Genomic DNA, 23,384 nt, shown 5'->3' with positions numbered 1-23,384 from the left:
CTTTCTACCACTATAACTGCCCACAGTAGGGCTTGTGTTGTATATCTGTCAGTTAACCTCCCCCTCCCTCAGCTGACAGTCCTATCGGAACCAACTCTGAAGCCAACAAAGAAAAGGTGCTTTGGCTTTTGAGGAGTGCAATCTGATCTCTTTACTCAGCTAGACAGTAACGAGAAATAGCTTCTCTCAAATGATTAATAGTGATTAATAAAGTCAGTGCCCTCCTAGGTACTATTTCCTAGAACAGGGGTAGGCAACCTATGGCACGTGTGCCGAAGGCAGCACGTGAGCTGATTTTCAGTGGCAGTAGCACTGCCTGGGTCCTGACCACTGGTCCAGGGGCTCTGCATTTTAATTTAATTTTAAATGAAGTTTCTTAAACATTTTGAAACCTTATTTACGTAATAATATATAATTTAACTATTGTTCTGTGTAGACTTATAGAAAGATCTTCTAAAAACATTAAAATGTATTACTGGCACGCGGAAGCTTAAATCAGAGTGAATAAATGAAGACTCGACACACCACTTCTGAAAGGTTGCTGACCCCTGCCCTAGAACATTGGTTACTCTGCTTGCTAGTAGCCTTGCTCCCCTTAGGAAAGTGAAAGTCTCGCTTTTTTTTTTTCTCAAACTTTCCATTGACTGGCATTCAGCCTTTCAGTCCTATATCAGTGCCAGCGGTGCTGAGAACCTCCGGCTCCTGTACTTCATACAAGTGGGGGGCTGCTCTGCACTTGTGAAAAACAGGTCACTTCCCCTCTCTGGCTACTCACTCCTGTGGAGTGTTGAAGGGCTGGGTCATCTCCAACTCCTGAAGGTTGGACCCCATGTAGGTACGAGGGAGGACATTTGCTCTTTTGCTGAGGTAGAGGGGACTTCACTCTTCAGAACTCGTACTCCACCATCACGTGCCAGTATGAAATTCTATCCCAGAATGGGAGAGGGTACCAATTTTCAAATTTTCACTGATCAAATAGCTGAATTAGTTTCTCCAGCCTGGCTCCTGAAGGGCTTCAGTGGATGAGGGAGTGAAGTGAAGAACCAGTGAAGTGAAGAACGGCTGCAAATTTCCCTGCTACTGGTCATTTGTGATGCTGCTGTTTCTCTATGCTTACCAGCTTGTCTAGCTGGTTGTGCTGCAGCACCTCCTTCCAGTACAGGGACGCAGAGGCGTTTGTACTCATTGCATAGCACCAGCTAGGTGCTCTGTAGCTGTTGCAGCACCCTCTCCTTTCAGACAGTGAGATGTGTAAACATAGTATATCATTCACCAGCTATGCAAGTGATGGGTGCTTTACAGAATAAGCACCCCCACAATGGTCCTTACCCCCAATCTAATGCACATAGAAGCTCTGAGTTGTTGAGAAAGGGTGATCTCCAGTGTCTTGGGAGGAGTTAATAGCAGTGAAAGCAGAGGCGCCATTGCCCTCTCTTAAGGGATCTGGTGCATGGGAATCCCTGGCCTTGATAAGGATGGCCTGTTTGCTCTTAGTGCTAACCCTAGCAACAGAAGAAGATTCAGAGACCTGTGATGACACAAACTGGGTTCAGACATGGCCAAGCCACCAGTGCAACTTCCCTTCTGCATTGGGATTCGTGCCACCAGCAGGGATGGCAGGAGCCTAGCTGGTGGGGTCAGGGCCAGTAGTAGCCAGCTTGGCTGTTGGAGTGCACTGCTGCTGGGCTAATCCCCCCACCCCATCTAGAGTGGGGCCAGTGACTCACTGTCCCCACTGTGGCTCATTTTCCCCTGGCATGTGTGAGCATCTTGCTTTCCCTTGGGCTTGGCTGGTCACCTGGCTTAGATGGGGTCCCAGCCAGCTATCCCATTTCGGGTTTGGCTAGCTTTCCCCATGTGACTTGTAAATGAACCTCTTTGAGGGGCTGTAATACCAGTCTCCATCCCCAGGTGACGCTGTGGGTTCCTTTTAAGGATTCTTCTAGCCGACGGCCCTCCCCCTCTGAATCCTTGGGGTGGGACCTGTAATTTCACACCCTTCGCCTAGGTGGCGATGTGGGAAAATTTAGCGCTGTGAGGGATCTCTCCTGGCGACGCGGCCCGTCCTCCTTGGTTTTCGGTAAGGGGCGGACCTTGGAGTGAGTGCACCCAATGGAAATCAACGCTGTGGTGATTGGCGGCGACGGGACCCAATGGGCGCTGGTCCGTGGAAAGCGGGTGGCGGGCGGGGCGGAAGAGGCGGCTGGACTGGTGGTGATGGGGCTGCTGACTATTCTGAAGAAGATGCGACAGAAGGAGCGGGAGCTGCGGCTCCTCATGCTGTATCCTTTTGCAGGGGGAGAGGATGGGCAGTACCAAGTATCGCGTGGTAAAGGGGGCTTCTATCATTTAGAGGTGGGAGCTGACGGCCGTACCAAGGAGCTGGGCGGGGAGATGTATCCTGTGTGTCTGGGGTTTGGGCTGTACCATCAGTTCTAGGGTGTATCCCGTGGGTCTGGGCTGTACCGGGGAGGTGTATCCCGTGGGTCTGGGTCTGAGCTGTACCAACAGTTCTGGGGGGAGGGGGTGTATCCTGTGGGTTTGGGCTGTGCCAAGGGCTTTGGGGGCAGGGATGTATCCTGTGGCTATGGGATCTGGGCTCTACCAAGTGGCCTGGAGGATGCTATATTTTGTGGGTATGCGGGTGAGGGGGACGAAATGTCCCGGGGTGGGGGCTGTGTCCAGTGAACAGAGGGGTAAATAGGGTTGTACCAAGCGCTGTGAGGGGCTGATGGAAGAGGAAGGGGCTGCGCTGGTCCCAAATGGGAGTTTCCTTTTTATGGGCTGATCCGTCATCCAGCTGTGACACTAACATCCCATTCCCCCCACCCACCCCCACACGCTCATGTGGCTTTCCATGTTCTGAGCTGCCATCTCCTTGACCTGCCTCCCACAGTGGCTTAGACAATGCTGGCAAAACCACCATTCTGAAGAAGTTCAATGGGGAGGATATCGACACCATCTCACCCACACTGGGCTTCAACATCAAAACCCTGGAGCACCGAGGGTGAGCGCCCAACGGAGTGTCTGATCTATCCACAGGCCCCAAAACCTGCCCTGTCCAGCCCAGCCCATCCATCCCCTGGAGAGATTTGTCCCTCCAAAGTCTGATCCCCATCCCCTCCAGGGCAGGATTATCCACCCCGCCCCACAGTACAAACCCTCTGCCTCTGTTCAGCCCTGGTTTCAAACCCCCTTAAGCCATAGGTGGTAGCACTGTGGAAAAGGATCTTGAGGTTTCAGTGGATCACAAATTGAGTATCATGGTCTAGGTTTGCTTGGTCCTGCCACAGTGCAGGGGCTGGACTTGATGACTTCTCAAGGTCTTTTCCAGCCCTACATTTCTGTGATTCTGTAGTGCGCCCTTGGAGATTCCCCTGCCTAATAGATCTCAATAACCTTGGTTCTTTACTGCAAGTTCTGTACAGATCCCTCACCCCATTCCCCTAACTGTTCCAGCTCCCCCTTGAGCTTAACCCCCTTCAGATCATGGGGGTGATTCTTCCGTCCTCAGAGGCTTAACCAAAGCAAGATGAGGCTTTATTGACAAATCCCCTGTCCCAATCTCAGCTCAGCCCCTTGCTCACTTTCTGTCACTCTTAAGGGATTTGGAGAAGGTTTGGTCTCCCCAGAGCCAGATGCAGAGGGAACGTCCCCTCCTTGCTCCAGGGTGCCTGTTTCCCATTGCATGCTGGGATCTTGCCTGACTGCCCCTTTACCTCCACACTCTGTGTCTTTTTCTACTGCTCAGGTTCAAGCTGAACATCTGGGATGTGGGCGGACAGACATCCCTGCGCTCCTACTGGCGCAACTACTTTGAGAGCACGGATGGTCTCATCTGGGTGGTGGACAGCGCTGACCAGCAGCGCCTGCAGGTCTGCAAGCAGGAGTTGCAGAGCCTCCTGGTGGAAGAGGTGGGAACTGCATCTATCTGGGGGGCAGAGAGGGTCTATATTGGGGGATGGGGGGAGCTGTACCAATTCTCTTTGAGGGTGGGGGGGGCTGTATCCTGCCGGGAAAAGAGTGATATGTATGGGATGGGTTGTATCAAATGTCTTGGGAAAGGCAGTGTATCTTTTGGGCATGGGGGAGTGGGCTGTACAAAGTGTCCTTCGGGAGGGCTGTATGCTCTGGGTAGGTGGGACAACTTCTGGCTGAACTAGGCTGGAGGTAGCTGGGATTTGGGTTGGGATCCCTGAGGGTCCTAGTTTGGTGTTGACCTGCTGGAGGCAGCAGTTGCCTCTGCTGCAGAGAGGACCCCAGTCCCCTTGCTGCCAGGTCCCTCAGGACTGAGAAACAGACCCCTGTCTGGGACAGAGGAGGAGGGAGTAGGCTGCTGACTGGGTAGGAGGGTGCTTGATGGGCTAACAGGCATGGGGGACCAAGACAACAGGGCCATGCAACTCACCCTGTGCTTCCTTCGCCACAGCGCCTGGCCGGAGCCACTCTGCTCATCTTCGCCAACAAACAGGACCTGCCGGGAGCATTGTCCTCCAATGCCATCCGGGAGGTGAGAGCCACTGGCCTGAAGCAAACCAGGGATATTGACTGAGGGGAGTGAGGTCTGTTGGGTAGAGTATGGGGGGGCAGGGACTGGGAGTCAGGTCTTCTGTTCCCAGCTCTGGAAGGGGAGTCAGGTAGAAGAGTTACACCAGATGAATGGCAGCCAGGACTTCTGACTCACTGTATGATCTTTCCCCTCTCTGTGCCTCAGTTTTACCAGGTTGTGAGTAAGGGACTAATCCTTCCCTCCCCAAAGCAGGGACAGGAGGGTGTGCTACTGCTGAGAGATGTGAGCTGAGGACAGGTTTGGTCTCAGCACACTCAGGTAAGTCAGCGTCGTCTTGTCTTCCCTTCAGGCCTTGGAACTAGACAGCATCAAAAGCCACCACTGGTGCATCCAGGCCTGCAGTGCCTTCACTGGGGAGAACCTGCTGACGGGGATCGACTGGCTCCTGGATGATATTTCCAGCCGGATCTTCACCACGGACTGACCATGCCCCAGACATGGCCCCCTCCTTTGTGGGGGGGCTGCAAGAGTAGGGGTGGGGCTGCATCCCAGCTTTGAACAGAGTTCCCAGGACCATGTGGCTGTTTCCATGGACCCTCCCATCATGCTTTCCTCCAACAGTCAATCACCGGGACAGCAACTCCCCTTGGATTCGGCCTAGATCCCAGCTGCCCCCTGGATTGACGCATGGCTTAGTGCCCCTGGCCTGGGTCTCGTGCATGCGTTTCAGGGTTTGAGCCTTTAATGCTGGCAATCAGTTTGGGGGAAGCTGGGGAGGCAGCGGGACCAGGCCATTTATAGTTGTGGGGGCTGAGACCCCATCACTGGAGCACAAGGCCTGTTGAACTGTGAGTGTGAGTGGGACTGGTAGAGATGAACTCTTCCCCCCTGCACCCCCCCCCAAAAAAACCGAAAAAACAAACCCACCTCTGTATCAAACATTCACTCACATTTTTCATCTCCTGCGCTAATAAAATCAGTGGCCTATGTCCTGGCTATGCCTGGATTCCTTGACCCTGCGTGGGTTGCCTTGCGGTTTTGACTTATTGTGCCAGCTTCCCCTGAGAGATGGACTTCCCCTAGGGGTGGCTCTAGATGCCCAGGTATGGCATCTGTTTCTCACATGGGCTTAGTGATGCCTGTATTTTTTTTTTCCTGCCTCAGCTGAGTTGCAGATGGGGAAGGGGCACTCAAGAGGCTGGGGCGGGGGGGGGGGGAGTTCTGCAAGAATCTCCCTCACCCTCCCACTCTATCCTGAGCCCACTGTGATTTTAAGCAGAGAGAGATTCACTTCCTGTTCTTAACTCTTACTATGAGCTATTAAACAGCCCCCTCTGTCCCAGTCAGTGGTGGCCGCATCTCAGAGCAAAGCAAGGGATCACTGAATAAACAGCCCCTGCTCCCCACCTCAGAGGGGGCTATATCTCAGCACTGGATAGAAACAGCTCTTGTGTCCCACCCCAGAGGCAACTGCATTTTAGTGATTGAGAAAGTTAATCTCTGTCAAATACATTAATAATTCACCTCTTTCCAGTGCATTTAATCTCATTTTGCTCTGCAAACTCTGCACGCACCCTCATTGTGCTGCAGCAACCTCTGGGATGGAGAAGGGATAGCAGAGCCATGAGAGGTGCTGTTTTGGCCAAGGTCCCTGAGGCAGTGGGAAGCCCTGGGCTGCTGCAGACATGCCCTCTGGTCAGCTGTATCCATACAGCGAGGGCAAGACCTCGACTTTAAGGATGTACCTCAAAGATGCCCCCCAATGTTGAACTGTGAGGGCTGGAGCAGCCTAGCTGGGGTTGGAATGGGACATGGGGATTGAGGTTCCAGAGAGCAAACCTTATTCCTAGCCCTTTGCTCTGCTTGTAAAGCCCATCAGCGTTAGAAGGGAGACACCATTTTTCTCCCTTCTCTCTATTTACCTCCCTTGTCACATAGCCTCCCCTGGCCCTACCCCGTTACCTTCCACCTTCTATCCTATAATATTAGACCCTTTATATTTTACTCTGTAATTCAGTGGCTCTCAACCTTTCCAGACAACTTTGCCCCTTTCAGGAGTCTTTGTCTTGTGTACCCCAAGTTTCACTTCACTTGACTACTTGCCTTCAAAATCAGACAAATGTACAAGTGTCCCAGAACAGTTACTGAGAAATTGCTCGCTCTCATTTGTACCATGTAATTTCAAAATAAATCAATTGGAACATAAATATTGTCGTTACATTTCAGTGTGTAGTATATAGAGCAGTATAAACAAGTCAGTGTTTGACAGTTTGGTTTGTGCTGACTTCGGGAGTGCTTTTTGTGTAGCCTGTTGTAAAACTAGGCAAATAACTAAATGAGTTGATGTACCTGCCTGAAGACCTTGGCATACTCCTAGGGCTATTCATACCCCTGGTTAAGAACCACTGCTGTAACCTGCTTTCTTTACCGCAGCTCAGTCCCAATTACCCCTTTGTCCCTGCCACTTTTCTCCGCTGTACTGTTTTCCCCATTCCAAGCTCAACTCCCCGGTTACCCTGCCTGTAACATGTGGGCACTTTCCAGAGGAGCCCTTGACTCTTCAGCTCGCCTGAAGCCTTGCACTTTACACACGCTCCCTGAGCTGGGGCGGGGAAAGGAGGTCCGGTCGCGTGTGCGCAGTGAATGTATGGGTGAGGCGGCACCTGCATTGCTTGCGCATGCGTAGTGACTGTTCGGCAAACCCACGCTCACAGGCGGCAGTCGCTGCTTCTGGGAGGCTGGCTGCTGATTGGGGGAGAGGGTGGGCTCAGGATTTAAAGGGGCCGCAGCCCCAGGGGGAGGAGGGTGATGGCCTGCACGGTGAAGGATGAGTACCAGCGGCATTACACTGTCACAGAGCCGAGGAGCCACCCCAAGGGCCACACCGAGTATAAAGTGACAGCCAAGGTGAGGGGCAGCTCCTGGGACCCTGCCTAGGGGCTGCGCGTGGCCCCTTTAAGGCGAAGGGCCCTTCCTGCTGGGCAGCAGGGGCTGCTGATACCCCCATGAGAGGGGGGCACCTCACTTGGTCTCCCTAAGGAGGGAGCATCATGCGGCGCAGGTGGGACGAGACTTATCCCTGGTACTTTTGCGGGGGCAGGAGACTGTGTGTAGTTGCTTTAAGAGGTGGGGAGCTGCGTGTGGGCCCCGTCGGGTCTCCGTTTTGGGGTGTCGTGGGTGTGGCCCCTTTAAGATGGAAGCTTCCTGCAGGGGGAGCCTTGTGTTCCTGGGGCCCGTGAGACCCGCACGTGGGACGTGGCTAGCACCTGCCACAGCTTTCCACGCCCCAGGCAGGGGTGGCAGGTTTGTATAATTTTTGGTGGTGCCTAGAACAGGACCAAGCACCCCGCCCCCCTTGTAAGCCAGTATATATATATTTTTTAAAAAATGTAAAACTGTGGGGGTGGGGATGGGGGGGTTTAGGGTGGGGGCTCAGGGCTAGGGCAGAGGGGTGGGATGTGGATGAGGGGTTTATGATGCAGGAGGGGGCTCAGGGGTGGGGCAGAAGGTTGGGGTGTGGGGGCGTGAGGACTCCGGCTGGGGTTGCAGGCTCTGGGGTGGGGCAGGGCTGGAGATGAGGAGTTTAGAGTACAGGCAGGCTGCCCCAGGGCTGGGGCCAGAGAGGAGGACTCCCCCCAGCCCTCTCCCCACCTACAGTAGCAAGCTCTGTGGGAGGGGCCTTCCCCTCCCCGCAGCACACTTGCCTCGCACCATTGTCACTGTGCATGCTCCTATGGCCCCTCTCAGGTCCAGGAAGCCCTCTCGCCTCCCCTGTGGTCGGTGCCAGGGGGGCTGCCATCATATGTGCACTTCCTCCCCTGCTGCTGCTGCCACTCACTGGGGGTGGGGCTGTGTCACGGAGCGTGGGGGAGTCCGGTCCTGCACCCCTCTTCCTGGGACCCACAGTGACTCTCAGCCAGCCAGTAAAACAGAAGGTTTATTGGACAACAGGAACACAGGTTACAGCAGAGCTTGCAGGCACAGTCAGGACCCCTCCACCGAGTCCTTCTGGGCTTTCAGGGTGCTTGGATCCTAGCTAGGATACCCTGAATTCCACCCACACAGCCCCAAGCCCAAACTCCAACTGCTTCCCTCCTGCCACTCCCTTCCTTTGTTCCCCTTCCCGGGCCAAGGTGTTTGACCTTTCCCCTCCCTTACCTAGCTCAGGTTACAGGCCCTGGCATCGTCCATCCCTTAAAGTCCTCCCCTGCTCTCCCACTCCCCACACAGACAGTCCCTACTGCATCACATCTCTCCCCCCTTCGAGACTGAACTGAGCGGGGTCACTCTGCCCAGTGACCTGGGGAAGTTCAGGGTCCCCTCTCCGGGACAACGCATCCGCTGTCAGGTTGGCACTTCCCTTCACATGGACCACGTCCATGTCATAGTCCTGGAGGAGCAGGCTCCACCTCAGGAGCTTGGCGTTGGCTCCTTTCATCTGGTGCAGCCAGGTCAGGGGAGAGTGGTCGGTGTACACGGTGAAGTGTCGCCCAAAGAGATATGGCTCTAGCTTCTTAAGGGCCCACACCATGGCCAGGCATTCCTTCTCGATGGCCGCGTAGCTTTGTTCCCGGGGTAGCAGCTTCTTACTCAGGTACACGATGGGGTGTCTCTCCCCCTTTTCATCCTCCTGCATTAACACTGCCCCCAGTCCCGTATCTGAGGCATCAGTGAACACCATAAAGGGTTTGTCAAAATTTGGGTTTGCTAGAACTGGGCCACTAACCAGAGCCTCCTTCAGCGCCTGGAAAGCCTCCTGGCACTGCTCAGTCCAGATCACCTTGTCTGGCTTCCCCTTTTTGCACAGCTCAGTGATGGGGCCGGCTATGGCACTAAAGTGGGGCACGAACCTTCGATAGTACCCCGCCATCCCAATAAAGGCCTGGACCTGCTTTTTGGTTTGGGGAGCAGGCCAGTCTCTGATCACCTCCATCTTGGCTGGTTCCGGCTTCAGGCAGCCGCTCCCCACCCGATGGCCCAGGTAAGATACTTCAGCCATCCCCACCTTGCACTTCTCAGCCTTTACTGTTAACCCAGCCTTTCGGAGTCGGTCCAGGACTTGTTTAACCTGGGACACGTGGTCCTCCCAGGTCTGGCTGAAGACGCAGATGTCGTCAATATACGCCATGGCAAAACTCTCCATCCCCCTCAGTAACTGATCCACCAGGCGCTGGAAGGTGGCCGGCGCTCCCTTGAGGCCGAAGGGCAGGGTCAAAAACTCATAGAGCCCCAGAGGGGTGATAAAGGCCGATTTCAGCCTGGCATCTGCGTCCAGCGGCACTTGCCAGTAGCCTTTGGTAAGATCCATAGTGGTGAGGTACCGAGCACCTCCCAGCTTGTCTAGGAGCTCATCAGGCCTGGGCATAGGGTAGGCATCAGATACGGTGATGGCATTGAGCTTTCGATAGTCCACACAGAACCGGATTGACCCATCCTTCTTGGGAACCAGCACTACTGGCGAGGCCCAAGGGCTGGAAGACGGCTGGATCACCCCCAAAGCCAGCATGTCCCTGACCTCTCTTTCAAGATCCTGGGCAGTTTTACCAGTGACCCGAAAAGGGGAGCATCTTATAGGGGGGTGTGACCCGGTCTCCACCCGGTGGACAGTCAAATTAGTGCGTCCAGGCTGGTTGGAAAACAGCTGTCGGTATAGATGCAGCACCCCTCTGATCTCAGCGTGCTGGCCCGGGGTCAGTTGCTCAGAGAGGGGAATCGCCTCCAGGGGGGAACCAGTTTTTGTCCCAGGGAATAGATCCACTAAGGGGTCATCTCCCTGCCCCTCCCAATGTCCACACACGGCCAACACCACATTCCCCCTGTCATAGTATGGTTTCATCATGTTCACATGGTACACCCGACGGTGATGTGCCCGGTTTGACAGCTCCACCACATAGTTTACCTCATTCAGTTGCTTGATAACCTTGAAGGGCCCTTCCCAGGCGGCCTGGAGTTTGTTTCTCCTCACGGGGATGAGAACCATCACCTGATCCCCTGTGGCGAAGGCACGGGCTCGTGCTGTGCGGTCATACCAGACCTTCTGCCTCCTCTGGGCTCGGGCCAGATTCTCCCTGGCCAGGCCCATGAGCTCGGCCAGTCTTTCCCGGAAGGTCAGGACATACTCCACCACTGACTCTCCCTCGGGAGCGGCCTTCCCCTCCCATTCGTCCCTCATCAGGTCTAGGGGCCCCCTCACCCGCCTTCCATACAACAGTTCGAAAGGTGAAAACCCGGTAGATTCCTGGGGTACCTCCCTGTACGCAAACAGCAGGTGAGGTAAGTACTTGTCCCAATCTTGCGGATGCTGGTTCATAAATGTTTTTAGCATCATCTTCAGCGTCCCGTTGAACCTTTCTACCAGCCCGTTGGACTGGGGGTGATACGCTGAGGCCCAGTTGTGCTGGACCCCACATTTCTGCCATAAGGACCGGAGCAGGGCCGACATGAAGTTGGACCCCTGGTCCGTTAAGACCTCCTTGGGGAACCCCACCCGGCTGAAAATTGTCAGCAGCGCATCTGCCACTGTGTCTGCTTCGATAGAGGACAAGGCCACCGCCTCGGGGTAGCGAGTGGCAAAATCCACCACCACCAGGATGTATTTCTTCCCTGACCGGGTCGTCTTACTGAGGGGTCCCACTATGTCCATGGCCACCTTCTGGAAAGGTTCTTCTATGATGGGTAAAGGCCTCAAAGCCGCTTTCCCCTTGTCCCGGGCCTTCCCCACCCTCTGGCAGGGGTCACAGGATTGGCAGTACTGTCGGACATGGGTAAAGACCCCAGGCCAGTAAAAGTTCTGTAGCAGCCTCTGCCTGGTGCGCCGGATTCCCTGGTGCCCTGCGAGAGGGATGTCATGGGCCAGGTACAACAGCTTGTGACGGAACTTCTGGGGAACCACCAGCTGCCTCCTGATCCCCCATGACTCTACTTCCCCTGGGGGAGCCCATTCTCGGTACAGGAACCCCTTCTCCCACAGGAACCTCTCCTTGCAACCTCTCCTCATGGTCTGTACCGCACTAAGGTCAGCCCGGTCCCTGTGCTTCCGCAAGGAGGGATCTTTCTGCAACTCGGCCTGGAACTCAGCAGCTGGGACAGGAATGGGGACCGGCTCTCTCTTGCTGGCTGGGTCTGAGGCCGCAGCCTCTCTGCACCGTGCCCCTGGGCGTTCCCCGCTCCCTGAGTTAGGGTCCTGCACCTCAGGTCGAGTACCTTCCCCGTTGTCGGGGAGCAGTGCCATTTGCCGACTCTGACTACGAGTCACGACCAGGGCACTCTGGGTGTTACTAGGCCAGTCCTCAAGGTCCCCTCCCATTAACACGTCAGTGGGCAAATATTGGTGTACCCCCACATCCTTGGGGCCCTCCTTGGCCCCCCATTTCAGGTGTACCCTTGCCACGGGTACCTTGAATGGGGTCCCGCCCACGCCCATCAGGGTCAGGTAGGTGTCGGGCACCATCCGATCTGAGGCCACCACCTCGGGCCGGGCCAGCGTCACCTCTGCGCCCGTGTCCCAGTACCCAGTGACCTTCCTCCCATCCACTTCCAGGGAAACAATGCACTCCTTCCGGAGGGGTAGCCCCGCGCCCACCCGGTAAACCAAAAACCCGGAACCGGGAGCATCCACAGGTGGTATGTTGCCAGCCCCCCTTTCCTGGGAATGTAGCCCCTCCTCCGATTGGGTTTTTACCCAGTCCACCCTCTGCGGGTTGGGTCTGCTTGGTCTGTCCCTGAGCTTGGGGCACTGGGCCCGTATGTGACCTCGTTGGCCACAGCGATAGCAGCCCATATCTCGTGGGTCCCCTTGAGTGGGTCGGAGGGACCTGCCGCTGGATGTTCCCCTTTTGGCGGGGTTCTCCATAGGCCCCCTTTGGGAGGTCCCATGATGACTCTCTCTCTGCGTTGAGGCAGGCCTGCTCCTTCGAGACTCCTCCCTGCCATCCCCTGCCCGACTGTCCACAAATTGGTCGGCCAGCTGGCCTGCGTGCTGCGGGTTCTCCGGCTTCTGGTCCATCAACCACAGCCTCAGGTCGGACGGGCACTGCTCGTACAGGTGCTCCAGTATGAATAGGTCAAGCAGGTCCTCTTTAGTTTGGGCCCCAGCTGTCCACTTGCGAGCATACCCCTGCGCCCGGTTGACCAGTTGTAGGTATGTGACCTCACGGGTTTTACGCTGGCTCCGGAACTTTTTCCGGTACATCTCAGGAGTCAGCCCAAACTCGCGGAGCAGGGCCTGTTTGAACAGTTCGTAGTCCCCTGCCTCCACCCCTTTCAGTCGGCTGTACACCTCCACGGCTGTGGAGTCCAGTAAGGGGGTGAGAACTGCGATCCTGTCTGCAGGGTCAACCCTGTGCAGCTCGCAGGCATTCTCAAAGGCCGTCAGGAAGGTATCTATGTCCTCCCCCTCCTTACGCCGGGGCAGCAAGTGCTTATCAAAGCTCTTTGTAGGCTTGGGTCCCCCCTCACTCACTGCAGCCGGAGCCTCACTGCTCCTCAGCCGGGCCAGGTCCAGCTCATGTTTACGCTGTTTCTCCTTCTCCTCCCACTCTCGCTGGCGCTGGTTCTCCTCATGTGTACGCTGGTTCTCCTCATGTTTACGCTGGTTCTCCTCATGTTTACGCTGGTTCTCCTCATGTTCACGCTGTTTCGCCTTCTCCTCCAGCTCTCGCCTCTTTAACTCGAGCTCTTCCCGTCTCAGCTCCCTTTCATATTCCAGCCGCATCCGCTCCACGGATGCCGAGCGTTGCCGGGAGGATCCCCTGCTGGCCGGGGGGGTCACGGTGCCCTCGGTATACACTGGGCTCCTCCCCGCCCTTCCTCTACGCCTAGGAAGGGGGGGTCTCGGGAAGCCCTCGTCTGCCGGCTGACCACTCCCAGCAGGGACAGTCACTGGTGCCTGCGCTGCATCTGCTCGGCTGCTTCCCTCAGAGACAGGGCTCCGTTCATTCATGCGGTCTCCCTGCTCCAGCTGGGCAATCAGCTGGTCCTTGGTGCGTCTCCCCGGGTGCAGCCCCCTCTGCTTACACAGCTCCAGCAGGTCACACTTGCGCCGCTTGGCATACATCTTCCTGCTGACCACTCACAGGCCGGGGTGCTCGCCGCTCCCCGGGTTTCCAGGGGGACCCCTAGTGCACCAGCCCTTCTTGAGGTCACCACCTCTCTGCCAGGGTCGAGCTGCAGACTCCTCCGCCCCTGGGACCGCTCGCTGCAATCCCCCGGGGGACCCTGTTACTGCAAAGTCCTTCTCACTGGGCACACACTCCCAGGGGTTAACCACCCCTTCGTTTTACTGCTCCCCGGTCACTTACTGCAGGAAGCGCCGTCCACGGGGTGCAGTATCTCCCGCCGCTGCCACCAGTTGTCACGGAGCGTGGGGGAGTCCGGTCCTGCACCCCTCTTCCTGGGACCCACAGTGACTCTCAGCCAGCCAGTAAAACAGAAGGTTTATTGGACAACAGGAACACAGGTTACAGCAGAGCTTGCAGGCACAGTCAGGACCCCTCCACCGAGTCCTTCTGGGCTTTCAGGGTGCTTGGATCCTAGCTAGGATACCCTGAATTCCACCCACACAGCCCCAAGCCCAAACTCCAACTGCTTCCCTCCTGCCACTCCCTTCCTTTGTTCCCCTTCCCGGGCCAAGGTGTTTGACCTTTCCCCTCCCTTACCTAGCTCAGGTTACAGGCCCTGGCATCGTCCATCCCTTAAAGTCCTCCCCTGCTCTCCCACTCCCCACACAGACAGTCCCTACTGCATCACAGGCTGCCCCTTGCCCAGTGTGGGGCAGGAGCAGTGACTGTGGGCAGGGGGGCCTGTGCTGGTGGAGGGGTCCTGCCGGAAAAGGGAAAGGTCAGCCTGCCCTGGCACTAGTGCATGGGGGCTCAAGGACTCTGCAGCCACAGTTGATGCCGGGAGCCAGCAGATTGGAGGCAGCGGAGAGCTGCAGGGGAGAGACCCAGCCCCAAACATTGGTGGAGCTGGGCCCCTGGGCCCTGAGTATTGCTGGAGCCTGGGCACCATGGGCCCATATAACTCACTGCCCCTGATCCCCAGGGGCTTCCCAGGTGGGAGACCCTGCTACAAGCCCTAGGCACTGCGAATGTCGCAGGTCAAAGACCTGTCCCACATTGACCATGTCCCAGGGATGTCCCAGGTTAAAGGTAACTCCCATGCCCTGGGGGTGTGTCCTGGGGGGTGACCCCTACCCTACCACACCACACCCCGCGGCTGTCACATTTCCCACATCCTAGACTGATGGCCCCTAGGCTGCTGGTCCCTTCATTAGCTCTGAATCTCTGCCTCCTGGCTCGGAAATTACTGACTCCTTGTCTCTTCCCTCCATAGTTTGTTTCGAAGATGAACCCGGAGGATGTCAAGGAGGTGACTCTTTTAAACCCATCTGCTCATGCAGGGGAGGGGTGCAAAGAGAGGGTGGGAAGGAATCCATATCCGTCTGTCTGTGTCCTCAAAGAGAGGGAGCAAAGAATTCTGGGGGGGTCTCCACTCCAGGGTAGCCTGCATGCACAGCTGCTCAGCAGTGATAGGCAAAGTCCCAAAATTTGAGGTCTGGTGGAGCTGAGTTTTGGGGATGGTTTTGTCTTGGGGCTTTGAGGCTTATGGCAAAGGTGGTGAGGCAAGGGCAGAGTGACCAAGGTCTGGGGGTGAAAATCAGGAGGGCTTTGGGGGAAATCCAGGAGTTTTGACATCAAAGTTCAGCTTGGAAGGAGCTGGGTCCATAGATTTGTATGTGGGGGTTTGAGTGGAAGGGTTGCAGTTTGGGTAATAAGGGAAGGGTCCCTGGGACTGTGGGAGCTGTGGGGTAATGCACATCTGGCTAGTTAACTGGGGTGCCTGGGGGGCTCGTGTCCTTCAGATCACGGTCTGGAAACGGTACAGTGACTTCAAGAAGCTGCATGGGGACCTGTCCTACATCCACCGCAACCTCTTCCGGCGCATGGAGGAGTTCCCCACCTTCCCCAAAGCCCAGGTCTTCGGTAAGGGGCTTCCCAGGGGGCAAGGGGCGCAGCAGCCCCTGGAGCCTGATTCATCTGGGTGCCCCCAGAGCAGGGGCAGTGGCAGAGAGAGCTCCCCCCATATAAACAGATGCACTCCGCTCCCCCAATTCCTCCACCTTTGCCCCCCCCACAGCTCACTCTCTCATGCCTAGCTCCCCTCATCCCCACAGCACAGCCCCCTACCCCACGTAGCTCCCTTATCCTCCCACACAGCTCCTTCCTGCCCACAGTGCTCCACAACAGGGGCACACAGTGGATCATACCATGTGAAGTGAATTGAGGTGGGATGCCCACCAGACAGAGGCAGGGGTGGGTGGGCTAGAATGTACCACAGGGTTAGAGGTGGAGTGGATAGTCTGTCTGGGGAGGGGGTTGTGCTGGAGGACATATCCTAATAGGAGCTCTGTCTTGCAGGCCGCTTTGAGCCCGAGGTGATCGAGGAGCGCAGGAAAGCGGCTGAGGCCATGCTGAGGTTCACAGTGCACATTCCTGCACTGAACAACAGCCCCCAGCTCAAGGAGTTCTTCAGGGTACGTGGGGTAGGGCTGGTCTGGGCTGAGGGATCCCGGGGTGGTCAAAGTCCATTGCTGATACATCAGGCTGCTCACACATGGCAGTACCAATGGCCCACCCAGTTGCTCTACACCTCCCTTGAAAAGCTTGGGCTGAGGAGATTCTCCTCATCCCAACGTACAGCAGAGACTCCTCTGAAAGATGATAGTCAGGACTGATTGGATCTAGTGCGTTAGAACAGCGGGAGCCGGGAATCAGGATTCCTGGGTTCTATTCCCAGCCCTGGGAGGAATGTGGGATCTGGTGGGTTATGGGGGGAGCTGGTATGTGGACACCTGGGTTCCCTTCCCAGTTCCGTCACTGACCTGCTATGTAGTTCTGGGCAGGTCACTTCCCCGCTTTGTGCCCATCTTCCCCGCTGCGCATGTCAAAATGTGTCTGCTGCCAGTGGAGAAGTATGAGGCTAATTCCCCATCCCTGCCCCCATGGCCACACTAGCACCCCAATCCCCAGCTCCTCCTTTACCATGCTGCTTCCTTCCTCCAGGGAGGGGAGGTAAAGAGGCCCCTGGAAGCCTGTGACCTACGCATCCTGCCACCCCCTCTGATCCCAGTACCACAGGAGGGCACAGATGCCGGGGACGATGCTCGGGGATCTGTGGCAGAGCTGGGACGGCAGAGCCTGGAGCCTGAGGGGGAGCCAGAGCCACACCCACATCAAAGGGAGCGGGCAGAACTGCAGAGCCCAGTGCCCCTGGGAGCTGTGGGAGTAGCGGGGGAGGAGCATAACAGGGGAGACAAAGGAGAGGAGACAGGTACAAGATTCCTGCTATTGATTTTGTGGGTTACAGCAGGGCGACCGGGAGTCAGGACTCCTGGGTTCTATCCCCAGCTCTGGGAGGGCAGTGGGATCATGTGGTTTAGAGCAGAGGGGCTCGGAGTCAGGACTCTTGGGTTCTATCCCCAGCTCTGGGAGTCTGACTGAGTGACAAGAGCTGGGTTTTCTGGGTTCAGTTCCAGACCCTGCCACAGATTCCCGGTGTGACCTTGGACAAATTGCTTCCCCTGTCTGTGCTGCTCTTCCTCAGTCTGCAAAATGGGGATAATTATACTGAGCAGCCTCTCAGCAGGGCTGCAAAGGGTTAATTAATTGCTCTGGGCAAAGCCCTTGGCTTCTCAGAGGAAAGGCACAAAAGAGGGGCAAAAATATTATTGTGCCGTTAAATGTCATGGTGTTGATCTATGACGTTCAGGAACCTTTTCCCCATTTAAACCTGACCCTGGCTACCCAAACAGACCAACCTTGTGCTTACGGCAGGGGGAGAAGGAAGGGAAACTTGCCAGCTGAGTTTCAGAGCAGAGATTTGAGCAACTCTTATTTATATTGTGGGAGTATGAAGGGACCCTATTATGGGGTGCACCTTAGCAGGAGTATTAAGGTTGTACCTGGAGGACCCCTCTGTATTAGAGCCCCACTATGATGTGCACATTATCACCAGTATTGTGGTGCACCTACAGCTGAACTCAGGGCTCATTGTGTTACATGGTCTCGGCCCAGAAGAGCTCATAACCTAAATAGACAAAGGGTGGGAAACAGAGGCACAGAGAGGTGAAGGAACTTGTCGAAGGTCACTCAGCAGGTCGGTGGCAGAGCTGGGAATAGAACCCAGGAGTCCTGAGGCCCAGCCTTGTGCCTTAGCTATTGGACCATGCTGCATCTTGGTATATGTGAAACTGACCAGCCTGGTGATCAGCTGTCTAAAGCGGCATTGCTAAGAGCCATTCCCTAGTAGGGAGGATTGGAGGCTGCGATTGGGAATTAGGTCCCCAACTCCCAGAGGATATTGACACTTAACACCTTCACAAATCCCAGCCTTGATCTCCATGAAGGACGTTGCCCTTGCCGAGGGTTTGGTTTCCAAAGGCAGTGACTATCCGTGGCTCTGATCGGGGGCAGCAGGTGCTTCAGAATCCCAGGCCTCCTCTTCTCTGCAGGCCAGGGAGCAGGATTAGGGGACAATGCACCATGAGCACATGACAGGGGATGATGCATCATGTGGTTTGTAGGTGGGGGAGTGAGGGAGGATTCTGCTGCTACAGCAGGCAAGTCCAGAGCAGGGAAACAAAGAGCTGTAGTCACAGCCCGGCACCAGGAAGGGACTGGACAAGAGGCAGCTCAAGGGCCTGAGCCTATAATGAAAGGCATCACTTTCAGTGTTCGCCAGTGAAGACTGTCCGATCCCAGGCTCTATCCTGCCTCAGGCAGAGGCTCTTCAGCTGGCCCAGCCTAGATGCACTTAGCAGCACTGTTCATATGATGGTGGTACCTAGAGGCGCTGTACACCATAGAGTACGGTACACACAGGCTCTGACCAAGATGGGGATCCCTCTGAGGTACACAGCAGTAGTAGAATAGCATCTAGAGCCCCCAGCTGTGATCTGGGCCCCATTACGGGTGTGCATTATTAGTAATATTATGGTAACATCTACAGGCTCCATCCAATACTGGGGCCTTATTGTAGTGTGTGCATTAGTAGTATGGTCACAGCCAGAGGCCCCAGCTCAGATCAGGGCCTCATTAGGGTGTGTATTATTAGTAGCATTACAGTAGCACCTAGAAACCAGCTGAGATTTGCACCCCGTTATAGCATGCACACTAGTAGTAATATCGTAGTGCCCACAGGCCCCATTATGGTGTGTGCTTTATTATTAAACATACAGTAGCATCTAGAGGCCCCAACCAAGCCTGTGGTCCCATTTTGGTGGATGCATTAGTAGCAGTATTACATTAGCGCCTACAAACCCAGCGAGAGACTGTCCCTGCCCCAAAGAGCTCACAGACAAGCAGTGACTCTCCCAGTTGTACAGATGGGGAAACTTAAGCCTTGAGCGCCAGATCCTCAGCTGATGGTGGGGCGGGTAGGCAGGCTGGCTCCTCAGAGTAGGGTTCAGTTCAGACACCCACACTTTCTCCTGTGCTTCGTGCCTGGCTCACAGGGGACCCCGCACTGTCTGCTAAATCCGAGGAGGATCTGGATCTGCTATTTGCCTCAGTAGAGGAGGAGAAGGAGAGCGGGTCACCTCTCCGCGGCCCCCTGTCTAACCAGGACCTGGCTCTCTTTGACCCTTTCATCAAGGAAGGTAGGTGGGGGTTAGATGGGTCTGGGTCACCTCTAGGGGATGCCAGCCCTGATCCAGTTCCAGGGTGGGGGCACTGGCTGGCTCAGGGGAGTGGGACATGGCAGCTTTCTCCTCAAGATGCTGGGCAGGCTCAGGCCACTTGGAGGGTGCAGGGGTGGGAATCTTGCCTGATGCTCCCCATAGTGGGAGAAGGGAATGGAGGAGAACGGAGGGTTTCAGTCTCATGAAGCTGGCGTGGGGTCCCCGCTCCCTTCTAACATGCCTCCCCCACCCACGCACTTTGTGCTTTCAGAGCAATGCTCAGCCAGCCCTTCCCAGGGGGCCATGTTGGCCGTGGGATCAGAACTCCTCCCCAGCCAGGACATTGAGCTGGCAGCTGATGCCCTGTGGGACCTGCAGATCTCTCAGCCTGCGGAGCAGGAGGCAATACAGGGACTGGACCCGGGAGGGTACCTGGCAGTGGCCACTGAGGAGATCACACTGGCCTTGAAGAGAGAAGCAGCCAAAGACTACGCAGGGGCCCTCTGTTGCTACCGCAGTGGGGTGGACATCCTGCTGAAGGGGGTGCAAGGTACTTGGAGGGGTGGGGGAAATCTCTTGGTCTGACCTCATTGATAAACCAGCACCCTCCATAGCATAGAGGGGAAAATGAGGCACAGAGAAGGTTAGGTGACGTCCCCCACAAGGCATGGCATGAAGTCTGCAGCACAGCCAGAGCAGAACGCAGAAGTCCTGGCCCCCAGCTTCAACCACTGGACTCCACTCATCTCCCAGAGCCTGGCATCGTACCCAGGAGTCCTGACTCCCAGCTCCCTCCCCTACTCTCCCAGAGATGTCTGTGTCATGGCAGCTATTAGCCCCCTGGCCATTAGTGTCAGCGGTGTTGTACCTCCATTTATTCCCCTCCTTCCCCCCCCCCCCCCCGCCCTCCCGAGAGCAGAGTCACAGGCCTTGATTCCATCAGGCTGCACTTGGCCCCCTCTCAGGGGGGCGGGTGGCTGTGTCCCCTAAATCACCCCAAGCAGGGACTTGGGGCAGCTCTCACAAGCTGCAGTGGAACAACCCTCCCCACGTTGCAGCCAACCCACTTGCTCGCAGGGATGTGAGAGGGGATCCAGGGACTGGCCTGGGCCAGTGCTTTTATTACCAGAGCATTGCACTCTTCATGGCATAGGTAGGCCAAACTGTATAGCCAGCAGCCCCTCCCCATTGCTGGCCAGCCCCTTGTTTGCCCCCACTGTATCCAGCCCCCTGCCCGAACAGAGCCTTTGACCCTTACCCCCCTCATGCCCAGCCAGCCCCTCCTCCCCCAGCACGATCCTCCATTAGCACTGAAGAAGTTGGGTAACACCAGGAGCTTGGCCTGTGTGAGCAATGAAGTGTATGGCCCTCTGGTGAGCTGCTGCCTGTGAAGTGTGTAGGCTGCAGCAAAGGGCACCAGGGAGCCTCAGTAGATCAATTTCTAGTGAGAATCAGGGTTTGCTCATTGTGCCCAGTTCCGCAGGGTGCCAGCACCTTGACCATTCCTAGCGATTCTGGAAGTGGTCAGTTTTCATAAGTTCTCACATTCCAGCCAGACAAAGAGAGGCCTCAGAGTTCAGCATGGCCCTCCCTTCTCCTGCCCTGTAACAGCTAATGAGGCTGCATCTGGTCGCCCCAGTCCTGGAGCAGGACCCCAGTGTGCTAGGTGCTGCACAAACATGGAACAGGCAATCCCTACCCCAAAGAGCTCCTCAGCTGCAGCTAGGTATTGCCAATGAGCCACCCACCCTCAGCCTGCTGTCAGGAGGGAGGAAGATCCAATATTAAGGTTACCCAGGGTGTGAGATTGATCCTATGTCCCTTGCCAGGGCTGCCACTTCCTCTTTGGCTTAAGCACAGATTTTGCTGTGGTTTTTTTGACTGTCTTTTCCCTTCCTTGATCCTTGGGGGCCTTTTGTTTCCCCAGGGGGTTGCAAATTAACTCAGGCTACCTACCAGCAGCGTGGATCCTCCCACATTTAGTCTGGGCTGTTGTGGCCAAACAGGCCAGCATAAAGAACAAACCCACAGCTGCTTTCTCTAGATGTCACTGAGTTTGGAGGTGTGGGTCTTGGTCCTGAAATCCCTGGTCCTCAGCCCAGACATGCACCAGTCTATTGGGACCAGCTGGCAGCATGCTGAGACAGTGTCTCCAGGCCCCCGTTCTCCAAGAGCAGGTCTTCCCTGCAGAGTTAACTCTGTGATTGCATGCGAAGTATTAGCCTTGCTGCAGTTGATGTGTCTGCCCTGCTCCTGGGAGGTGCTAAGATTTCAGGGGGGCATCCTGGGCATCCCATAGCCATTACCACAGCAAGCTGAGTGGCTGTGATCCTTTTCTAGTGAATGTGGGGAGAACCCATCTGTCCTTTACAGGCACCTGGATGGGGAGGAATTGGGGGAAGACACTGAAGAATTAGCTGCCCTCAAGCAGCACTAGCTTGCGGTCACCCTGCACTGTTGTGCTAGCAGCTGGAGAGATTCACTCACTTGAGTTTTAGCCTAAACCCCCTCCGGGGACGGCCAGCTTGAGTTCAGACACACACACACCCCCCCCCCCCGCCCATTAATTCTGCAGCTGAAGAAAAGGCTTAAGTGTCATACGTTTCTCTGCAGGGAGGAGTCAGCACATTGCTTACAGTCATGGGCACATCTTTTGCATTTCTCCTCTCCCTGCCCAGGAGACCCTGATCCCACCCGCCGGGAAGCAGTGAAGAAGAAGACAGCTGAGTATCTACAACGGGCCGAAGAGCTGGTCCAGTTGACTCATCTCCAGCCATGAGCCAGGATCTAAGTCCCCTCCCTGCCCCCAGGGCATGGGGCTGAGCTGAGATCTGAACCCCAAACTGCCTTTCCAAAGGGATCTAGGGCCAACACTTTCACATGCCAGTGTCTTAGCTAAAGCCCTTCCCTCATGTCCCCCCTGGGCTCAAAAGCAGGGCTACAGGCCCTGGCTAGAAACACACAACTCACACAGCCTCCGTGGTTTGCTTTAACACGGCTGTATGGTGAAGGGGGGAATCTCTGCACTACTAAAGATGTTTGTGTCTATAGCACCTCTCCAGACAGTGGGTGATTCTTCTTCTGCCCCTGGGCTTGTGTTTGAATAATCAGTCAGGACGCTCCAGCTCTTTGCAAAGGTGAATGAGCTCTGGCGCCCCTACAACCAAAGAGGGAGAGGTCAGCACCCCCGCTTTGCAGAAGCTGAGGCACAGAGAGCTATGACTTCCCCAAAGTCATATAGGAAACTGGTGGCAAAGCTGGAAATTGAATCCAGCAGTCCTGGCTTCCTCTTGTTCTAGTTCTCTAGACCTCATTCCCCTCCCAGAGCATAGAATAGAAGCCAGGTGTCCTGACTCCCAGTTCCCCTCTCTAGGCCTGTAGGCCCCCTTCCCCTCTCAGAGCTGGGTATAGACCACAGGAGTCCTGGGACTTGAACATGGGAATGTAATAGTCAAAGGGCTGGGCTTCTCCCACATGAGCTTAGCTGTCCTCCTTCAGACAGCAGCAGGTCTTTTATCCTCTGTGGTGCAGGCACTAGTGGGTGACAAGGCCAACACACTGGAGGGGTGGAGGAACCTATAGAAGGAAAAGGGAATGGAATACAGTTGAATTCCTATGGCCCTGCTTTCCTGCCACATGTGGGCATGACTCGCACCACCTGTCCACCCCCATTCACTCAGCCGCATGGGGTGAAAGCTGCTGACTCATTCTCACAGCAGCACTGGAGCCCCCAGGGGACTATTGGCAGAGACTAGCATGTGGCCAGGGCTCTGTCCTTAGCAGGGGGCCCTGCATCAATCCTGTGGGGCTGGGACCCTCTAATCTTTCCCCTGAAAGCAGGGTCCAGATTTAACCCTCAAGCTTTCTCCTAGAGGCACAATCAGTCAGGGCAGTGATTGCAAGAGACCCTACAATAACAACCCAGCATCTATAACCACATGGCTTGCAGGACATTCTGTAGCGGGCTTTTGCCAATAACAAACTGATGTGGACATGAGTCTGCTTGGGTAACAGGGACTAGTGGAGAGGGGCTTACGTTATGTAGCTTGTGTCGGCCAAGCGCATTGCACACACCAGGGGTTCTTTGCCCTCCATTCCCCCCACAGCTCCCTGTGTGCTCCCCTCAGGATGCCTTCCAAGGGTGCCAGGGCTGCAAGGCACCTCACTGCCACCTGCCCTTCGCCTGAGAGGGTCTTG

At 55.9% G+C, this 23,384-nt stretch overlaps 2 protein-coding genes across 3 annotated transcripts; both read left to right on the top strand.

The window, feature by feature from the left end:
• The first annotated feature begins 624 nt into the window (after positions 1 to 624).
• On the top strand, positions 625 to 5,408 carry ARL2 (ADP ribosylation factor like GTPase 2). Its single transcript, XM_050960723.1, has 5 exons — positions 625 to 2,282; positions 2,897 to 3,007; positions 3,752 to 3,914; positions 4,430 to 4,510; positions 4,860 to 5,408. Exons 1-5 carry the CDS (start codon positions 2,113 to 2,115, stop codon positions 4,992 to 4,994), a joined length of 660 nt encoding a protein of 219 aa, XP_050816680.1. The 5' UTR covers positions 625 to 2,112; the 3' UTR covers positions 4,995 to 5,408.
• Positions 5,409 to 7,210: 1,802 nt separating this feature from the next.
• Positions 7,211 to 22,248, top strand: SNX15 (sorting nexin 15). Of its 2 annotated transcripts, XM_050960872.1 has the most exons (8): positions 7,211 to 7,417; positions 14,843 to 14,878; positions 15,372 to 15,492; positions 15,928 to 16,043; positions 16,573 to 16,840; positions 19,023 to 19,166; positions 19,459 to 19,737; positions 21,866 to 22,248. In XM_050960872.1, the coding sequence occupies exons 1-8, from the start codon at positions 7,319 to 7,321 to the stop codon at positions 21,964 to 21,966; spliced, it is 1,164 nt and encodes a 387-aa protein (XP_050816829.1). In that variant the 5' UTR covers positions 7,211 to 7,318; the 3' UTR covers positions 21,967 to 22,248. The 2 variants fall into 2 exon arrangements, with proteins under 2 accessions (XP_050816829.1, XP_050816830.1); XM_050960873.1 differs by lacking the exon at positions 19,459 to 19,737.
• The last annotated feature ends 1,136 nt before the right edge of the window (positions 22,249 to 23,384 follow it).

The sequence above is a fragment of the Gopherus flavomarginatus genome, chromosome 6 (assembly GCF_025201925.1).
Source record: "Gopherus flavomarginatus isolate rGopFla2 chromosome 6, rGopFla2.mat.asm, whole genome shotgun sequence".
NCBI classification, from domain to species: domain Eukaryota; kingdom Metazoa; phylum Chordata; order Testudines; family Testudinidae; genus Gopherus; species Gopherus flavomarginatus.
This window is presented reverse-complemented; position numbering and strand designations above follow the sequence as displayed.

Excerpts from the sequence above, each read along its gene's own strand:
- ARL2 (XM_050960723.1), top strand. The coding sequence starts at position 2,113 with ATGGAAATCAACGCTGTGGTGATTGGCGGCGACGGGACCCAATGGGCG. Across the intron at positions 3,008-3,751 it reads AAAACCCTGGAGCACCGAGG|GTTCAAGCTGAACATCTGGG; the intron begins GTGAGCGCCCAA and ends TCTACTGCTCAG. Across the intron at positions 4,511-4,859 it reads CCTCCAATGCCATCCGGGAG|GCCTTGGAACTAGACAGCAT; the intron begins GTGAGAGCCACT and ends TCTTCCCTTCAG.
- SNX15 (XM_050960872.1), top strand. The coding sequence starts at position 7,319 with ATGGCCTGCACGGTGAAGGATGAGTACCAGCGGCATTACACTGTCACA. Across the intron at positions 7,418-14,842 it reads AGTATAAAGTGACAGCCAAG|TTTGTTTCGAAGATGAACCC; the intron begins GTGAGGGGCAGC and ends TTCCCTCCATAG. Across the intron at positions 14,879-15,371 it reads ACCCGGAGGATGTCAAGGAG|ATCACGGTCTGGAAACGGTA; the intron begins GTGACTCTTTTA and ends CGTGTCCTTCAG.